The sequence below is a fragment of the Ochotona princeps genome, chromosome 25 (assembly GCF_030435755.1).
Source record: "Ochotona princeps isolate mOchPri1 chromosome 25, mOchPri1.hap1, whole genome shotgun sequence".
NCBI classification, from domain to species: domain Eukaryota; kingdom Metazoa; phylum Chordata; class Mammalia; order Lagomorpha; family Ochotonidae; genus Ochotona; species Ochotona princeps.
The window spans coordinates 29,339,051-29,346,925 of NC_080856.1; the positions used below are offsets into that span (position 1 = coordinate 29,339,051).

At 56.0% G+C, this 7,875-nt stretch overlaps 1 protein-coding gene across 1 annotated transcript; it reads left to right on the top strand.

The window, feature by feature from the left end:
* Positions 1-380: 380 nt before the first annotated feature.
* On the top strand, positions 381-6,782 carry NOBOX (NOBOX oogenesis homeobox). Its single transcript, XM_058681276.1, has 8 exons — positions 381-492; positions 1,843-2,403; positions 2,813-2,919; positions 3,216-3,328; positions 3,593-3,678; positions 3,885-4,116; positions 4,743-5,050; positions 6,392-6,782. Exons 1-8 carry the CDS (start codon positions 381-383, stop codon positions 6,688-6,690), a joined length of 1,818 nt encoding a protein of 605 aa, XP_058537259.1. The 3' UTR covers positions 6,691-6,782.
* The last annotated feature ends 1,093 nt before the right edge of the window (positions 6,783-7,875 follow it).

The window sequence follows — 7,875 nt, forward strand, 5'->3', positions numbered from 1 at the left end:
TGCAACAGGCGCCTGCCCCTCACCCTAGGCCTGCAACAGACCCGCCCCTCACCCATCTCCTGCAGACCTGGTCCTCCCCCAAACGCCCTGGTTTTCAGCCCCAAGCAGAGGAGGGGCCTCCGGAAGGAGCCCCACACCTGGCCCTGCCTCGGGCGGTGCGGCCCACGGCGGGGGGAGGGGAGGCGCCGGCGCGGCCCCTGCAGCTGCCCCACGCCCGGGCCTCCCGGGTGGGCCTCGCTCCGACGTGGGGCTGGGGTGAGGGGGCTCAGGCTCCCCGGGCCCGTGCGCCCTGGGCACACCTGTCCGCTGGCGAGGCCTCATTAGGCGGCGCCTGTGCAGCCAGGGGCTGGCCGCCGCAGCAGCAGCACCGAGTCCCAGGCATGGAGCCCACGGCAGAACCCGGTCGGGAGCCAGGGGGTGAGCGGACGCGGGGGGATGAGGGGACGCGGGGGGCTGAGGGGGCTTGCGTGACCGTGACCGGCTGCTCGGAGAGTGCGGGAAGGTGTGGGTAGGCCAAGGAGGTGGTGGGGTCGAAAGGGGAGGACAGAGAGGCGACCAGCTCTCCCAATGCATCAAGGCGAAAAACATAGGTTGGGGGGGGGGTGCCAGGACCCCTCCACACCCGCACTGCCGCCCGCTCCTTTCTTATCTAGGGCATGGCACTGTCCTATCTTACTTGTACCTACTTGGTACCAGATTTATTGCGACGCTCCAAGCTGATTGGGCTCTGCTTCCGCTAACCACCACCACCAGCTTGCCCCTGCACCCCGGGGGAGGCCTGCTCACCCCCTCCAGCTTGGTCTAACCTACTGAGTCTGGACTTTCCCTGCCTTCCATCTTTAGCTATTGCAAAGTCCTGCCTTTAGTCCATAACTTTGACAATGGCTGTTGGTGGCTGCGAGCATTCATTGACAGATATCCCCATTTAGTTGGAAATAACAAAGCTGTTCCCCAGGGCTAAGGGTTCAGTGAGTTGGAAATGAATGCAGAGGAGAGAATGAAGGTGGGAGGTGGGGGAGAGGAATCCCGGGGTGGGTGATAGCGCAGCCTGGGTGCTAATCTATCGAGTGATCTTGGACCAGTTACCCCAAGTTCCAATTCTCATTTCCTCAAGTATTGGAGAGGCCTTCCTCTCAGGCACATTAGCCCATAAGTGCTTGTCACCAAGCCCGGACTGGGCACACTGATGGGCTTTGAGGGTGCCTGATGGGTGGTGTGGTTGTAGTTGGCCCAGTCCTAGGGTTCCTGGGGGAAGGCTTTGCCTTGCAGGGAGGGGGACCAGAGGAGCTGGGTATAGGCTTGTCATTGCGGAAGCCAGCAGAGTCAGCCAGGGCAGAAGGAGCTGTGTGGAAGGGGAAGATGGTAGTTCCTGATGTCACCTTGTGTTTCCTGAAATGGCCAAGACTCGGGCTAGTCCCTCCTCCCAGCCAGGATGCTTGGGTCCACGGGAGCCAGCCTCAACAGAGGGAGGAGCTGAACCCTCCCATGGGTGCAGGAATGTCCACACAGAAGCCTGCCTCTCGCGCTCAAACCTTTGCTGTGTTGTGGGGAGCTCAGAGAGAGGGAATGTCTGTGGAACACGGTCTCCCCATCTCACGATGAGCTGAGGCCCCCTGAAGGGCTGCATGTGTCTGCTTATATTTTTCAAGGCAGTCTCCCGGCTCCATGTGTCGCCTTTACCCATCTGGGCCGCAGAACCAGCCAGGTGGGAGGACAAGTCTGGAGGTCCTGCCCTCTATTGGGAAGTGAGCAGATGAGTCAAGAATCCAACAATAATCCAGTCACAGAGCAGGACACAGCACAAGCTGTTAAGCCAGGTTCTCCCATGTCCCTCTGCTAAAGCTAGTGGGTCCTGGCTCTCCACAGGTCAGCAAGATGGAGGCAAGCCCTTGGCTGCTGGGCCGGGGAAAGAGGAACCACAGCCGGGGCCAGTCCCCGAAACCCAGGCTGTCCCGAGTGAGGAGCTGCCACCCTGTGGCCCCATCTGCCAGGAGAAGAAATCGGAGGTCCCTGGAAGATGTACTGAGGCTGACGCTGAGAGCGAGTGGCAGTCCAAGGTTCAACACCGAGACAGAAGTGCAGCCTCCAAACCCCAGCCTGGAGAGGAAGGGTCCTCCATCCCTGGCAGAGAGGGCAAGATGGCAAAGAAGTCCTGTGTCACAGCGCCCAGCAAACAGAAAAAGCCCAGTTCCCTGGGTCTGGCCTCAACAGCAGTTGCTGCTGTTACTGGCTCAGCCAACGCCACACACAACCCTGTGCCCTGTGGCTCAGGCCGGGGACCCTGCCACCTGGCCAACCTTCTCAGCACATTGGCTCAGAATAACCAAAACACAGAGCAGAGAAGGGCCCCCCCACAAGTGACTTGCCAAATTAGGAAAAAGACTCGAACCCTGTACCGCTCAGGTAAGTCCTGAAAAGGTAAGAGGAAGCCTAAGATCTGGTGTCATTCTGGAAGAGGGGGCTGTTCCAAGCAAGTAGCCCCAGGTATCCAGAGGGGTGTGCCCAGTGTATATGGCACCTTGTCCTGGATCCATGGCCGTGCCACCACCACCTCCTCAGTCCCTCAGAAGGGAAGGCCGGGTTGTCCCAGCAGTAAGTAAAGTGGGAACCAGGGTCGAAGGGGTCAGGGGAGGGAACACCCCACAGGTGTCTGCTGTCACATCCAAGGGGAAGCAAGCCCAGGAAAGTGGGGGACTCCATGACAGGGCCCTGGGTCGGCAGCAGGGGTCCCATCTGCTGGAGACATGTGGGGAACCGTTCTTTCTCCTCTCCTGCGACATCACCTCCTCCCATGGACCCCTCCTTCTTCCAGAACAGCTGGAGGAGCTGGAGAGAATCTTCCAGGAAGACCACTATCCTGACAGTGACAAGCGCCAGGAGATTGCCCAGACAGTGGGAGTCACCCCACAACGCATCATGGTAACGTTGGGCTGCTTGGCAGGGTTACCGGGGAACCTCCCGATTAGAACGCTAGATGAGCAGAACGAGACCGGAAGCTCAGTGCCACCTGCAGGTCAGGTCTTGGATGTGGCTGTGTCCCTGTCGCTTGATAGTCCACATCCCTGGACTGGCAAGCGAGGAAGGCACAGCAGGTCCGTTTGTAAACTCAACCTGACAGGTGCAACTAAAGCAAAGCCATGAAGCGCCGCAGACTCTTATAGATCATTGTATGACCTCAGCCTTGCTCAAGCTCTCCATGTGCCCTTCCTCCATAGGTGTGGTTCCAGAACCGCAGGGCCAAGTGGCGAAAAGTAGAGAAACTGAATGGGAAAGAACACAAGGATGACCCTCCAGCCCCGGGTCCGGCCCCTGCCAGTAGTGAGTGCAGGTAATACCTGATCCAGGGTTGTTCTAGCAGGTGGGAAGTGGGGTCAGAGCTGGGATCCTGCAGTCCGGCAGGAGGGAGTGGTGGAAGGCTGGAGCCAGTCCTGGCATTGCTCACGAGGGATCTGGGCTAGGATGGGTCTGGGAATTAACTAGCACCGTGGAGGAGGTGGAATTTGGGGAGCCAATGCGTCTTTTCCCGCACTGAAGGCCCAGTCTAAATTCAGAGCGGACCTAGGCCACCGTCTTCATTCTCTCTTGTCTGCAGATCCACGACTGAGCCCCCACCTCCTATGCCTTCGGACCCAGAGCCAGGGCCCTTCCTGCAGGAGCCACGTCTGGATACGTTTCCAGGTGAGCTCCCCCGTTCAGAAGGTAAGCTGTGGAAAATGGCAGCTCAGGGGACACTGAAGATCCCAGGATCCTGATAGGCAGGACTGTGGGTGAGCCTTTGCAAGGTTTGGGGCCAGAGGGTTCCATTGAGGGGACTGTGGGCTTGGAACACAGATCTGTCTCTTCCTCTTCTGCCCTGAGAGCCCCTCTGTGCCTTGTGTCTCCAGAGCCCCCCATGCTGCTGACTTCTGACCAGACACTGGCTCCAACCCAGCAGAGTGAGGGTACCCAGAGGATGGTGGTGAGCCCACCACTGTTCAGTCCCCCACCCCTGCAGAGAGCCAACTTCCCTTTTCCCCTCGGCCACGCTCACACCCCCCAACTGATGCCTTTACTGATGGATGTTCCCGCAAGTGACGGCAGCCACAGGGATGGGCCCTGTGGATCCTGGGGCACAAGGTATGGGGATGCCATTGGAGTCCTCTTGGAAGTTGGGGATAGAGACTACAGACAGGAGGGGAAAGGGCTCAGTGAGGGGAACGGCGGGCGATATGTATACTGGGAATTTTTTTTAAAGATTTATTCATTTTATTACAGTCAGATATACACAGAGGAGGAGAGACAGAGAGGAAGATCTTCCGTCCGATGATTCACTCCCCAAGTGAGCCGCAACGGCCGGTCCGCGCCGATCCGAAGCTGGGAACCTGGAACCTCCGGGTCTCCCACGTGGGTGCAGGGTCCCAATGCATTGGGCCGTCCTCGACTGCTTTCCCAGGCCACAAGCAGGGAGCTGGATGGGAAGTGGAGCTGCTGGGATTAGAACCGGCGCCCATATGGGATCCCGGCGCTTTCAAGGCGAGGACTTTTAGCCACTAGGCCACGCCGCTGGGAATTAAACTGTTAAGCAGGCAGCCAATGGGGCAGAAACAAGGGATGTGAAGTTGGGAACAGATGGGCAGAAGGTAGCAGTGATGTTGCAAATCACCATGGAGGTGAGGCAAAAGGTGAGAGGAGGTGATTCACCACCGTGTGAAGCGGCCAGCCCTGTATACTGCATGCACTCAGTGCTGGTCTTTGTCCTACAGTATCTCCCCACCACCCACTTGCTCGTACTTGGAAGAGCTGGACCCTCCGGATTACCAACACAGCAGCCAGCCAGGACCATTCCCATTCTCTCCGGCCCTCCAGCCTCAGCTTTTTCAGCCCTCCACACCCCAGTTCTCCTACCTCCCCCCTTTCCCCTTCCCCATGCCCAGTTCACTGACACTTCCACTCCCAGATGACCCATTCTTCACGTTTCCTTGTGCTCCCAGCGGCGGGGGGATGTCACAGGGCTATTGCCCAGGTCCCCCATCAGGGCAGATGCTGCTACAGCCACCTGTCGCGAATCTGGGTAAGTTGGACCGAAATGGAAACATCCCCTTTATGATGGAAAACAGAGCCTTGCCGTTTGCGACGTGAGTGAGGCCAGGCACAGGTAGTGCGTTTGCTCACCCCTCATTCTCTTAAGTTCTTCCAAAACTTCTTGGAGACCGCAAAGAGAGAATCAGTGAGACAAGCCTTGATGTTTGGCCCTGGGAAAGGCAAAGGCTTTGGAGGACAGCTCAGCTAGCACGAGTGTCCCTAAGTCTCAGTTATCTGGACTCTTTTTTTTTTAAAAAAGATTTATTTACTTTTTATTACAAAGTCAGATGTAGAGAGAGGAGGAGAGACAGCAAGATCTTCCGTCTGATGATTCACTCCCCAAGTGACCGCAACGGCCGGCGCTGTGCTGATCCGAAGTGGGGAACCAGGAACTTCTTCCGGGTCTCCCACGCGGGTGCAGGGTCCCAAGGCTTTGGGCCGTCTTTGACTGCTTTCCCAGGCCACAAGCAGGGAGCTGGATGGGAAGTGGAGCTGCCGGGATTAGAACCGGCGCCCATATGGGAGCCCGGGGCGTATTCAAGGCAAGGACTTTAGCCTCTAGGCCACGCCGCTGGGCCCAGTTATCTGGACTCTTAAGGAATGAATATAGTCCTAATTCATAGGGGGGGGGGCTTGATGAGGACTTGGAAATAAACAGGGTGAAAATGCTAGGAGTGGGGTGGATGTGTGTTCTGCCAGGCTGTTTGAAAGTTCCAGAAGCATCACTGTTCGTGCTGAATTCCTGCAGAATGGGAAGATCTGTGTAGTAGGTTCAGTCTCTCTCTCTCTTTTTTAATTATTGGAAAGTCAGATTTACACAGAGAAAGATTTTCATCCACTGGTTCATTCCCCAAGTGACTGCAATGGCCAGAGCTGAGCCGATCTGAAGCACCCAGGAGCCTCCTTAGGGTCTCCCACACAGGTTCAGGGTCCCAAGGCTTTGGACCATGCTCTCTTGCCTCCCCAGGCCACAAGCAGGGAGCAGGGAGACAAGTGGAGCATCTGGGATATGAACAGGCATCTATATGGAATCCCGGCACCCGCAGGGTGAGAACTTTGGCCACTAGGCTACCACGCTGGGTCCAGGTTCAGTCTCCTGCACACTTCCTAAGTGCTTACCCAGTCTGACCCAGGTTTGCTATCTGCTATCAGTATTATCAACAGCAGCATGCTGAACCCAGGAGCTTATCAGATCTGCGAGGGAGAATCTGGTGCCGGGTTTACCGAGAGCTGGGTTAAAGGGAAGACAGTACCTGGAGACAGAACACTCTGAATGGTGGTTTACACTTTTCACTGTGCCCAGTAGTTCCTCTCCCCTTTTGTCCCACAGGGATGGTCCCCTGGAGTGACCTCTGCTTGCCTGAACTGCCCTTCCCTGGTTCATTCTGCCCACAAGCTCACGGACACCCCCCAGGAGGAAATGGCTACTTCCCTGACCTGTTGCCAGCCCCCTGTGCTCAGGCTACAGGCAGGCAGCCTTCACCAGGGCTTGCCCAGCTGCCTGCAGGTGCCAGATCAGGAGCTGGGCCCACGCCAGGCAAGATACAAGAGGAGCAACCTGCCGTCACTCCGGAGCAGCCTTTATTCCCAGAGGAGGCCAAGGAAGACAAGAACTACCGTGAAGCCTAACTGGGGGCCAGCGTGGAGGAGAGGCCACTCGGTGGACCAGGACTGGCCCATCCACTCGCAAAATAGTGTTTGAAGGATTGGAAAAAGCTGTGGACTCTGTTGGCTTGTCTGGCTGGTGGTTGGTTGAAACAGGAAGAGGGCCGGCCCTCCCCTCCCCTTCACATCTGTCCATGGTGTTCCTGAAGAGAGGATGGTCTGTGTTGTTTTTGAACATTTGTATCCAGTTATGTTGTTTTCCTTTCCTTGCTATCAATAAGCCAGAGTATCCACAGTAAATGGTTTGCCCTTGAGTTTTTCTCAGCGATTACGTTTCTTTACTCACATGAACACAGAGCTCTGTTTCCTTGAATTCAGCGGCCAGCTCGCTGATGGCTATCAAACAGCTGAGGTCCACACCGGGCACGAGTGGGATGTGGCCCCATCCTTCCCATTAGAGGAGGAATGAAAAAATTGGACTTTTTTTTTTTTTTTGCTGCTTCTATTAATCCATGCTGTTCTTCCAAACCCAGAGCTCCTAGCAAATCTGAGTCGGCCTGGCCCTGGAATCTAGGCCACATCATAGTAGAATTTCAAGAGAACCCTGAGGATGTCCCAGCTCAAGTTGCTAGTATTCATAAACTAGGATTTATTGCCCACGAGGTCTTGTGTTGGGAGTGGAGGAGAGTTGGAGGAAGAAAAAAAAGTGTGTGGTGAGAGTCAGTGAGAGGTATTTAGGAAGATGAATCAAGGGAAACTGCAGTCAAGAACTACAGAAAATGAGATGAGCAAGACAGGTATGGAGGAGATGAAGGCTCAGGGAGGTCCTGGGTTGCCACAGAAGGACGCATGGTTACAGCAGTCTGTCTGAAGCAAGCGTTCGGTAGATCTGCATCACACAAGGGGATTGCTTTTAAAATTGTAACAAGGAACTGTTTTGGTGGCCAGCATGGTGGCACTGTGGGCTAGTCCTCCGAGTGCAGCGTCAGCATCCCATGTGGGTGCCAGGTGTTTCACTTGGGGTCCAGCTCCCTGCTTCTGTTCTGGGAAAGCAATGGAAGACGACTGGAGTTCTTGGGCCCCTGCAGCCATGTGGGAGGCCCGGAAGAAGCTCCCGGCTCAGCTCTGACTGTTGTGGCCACTTGGGGAATGAACCGCCTTTCTGTAAAATTCAATCTTTAAAATAAAATAATAAAACTTTTTTTAAAA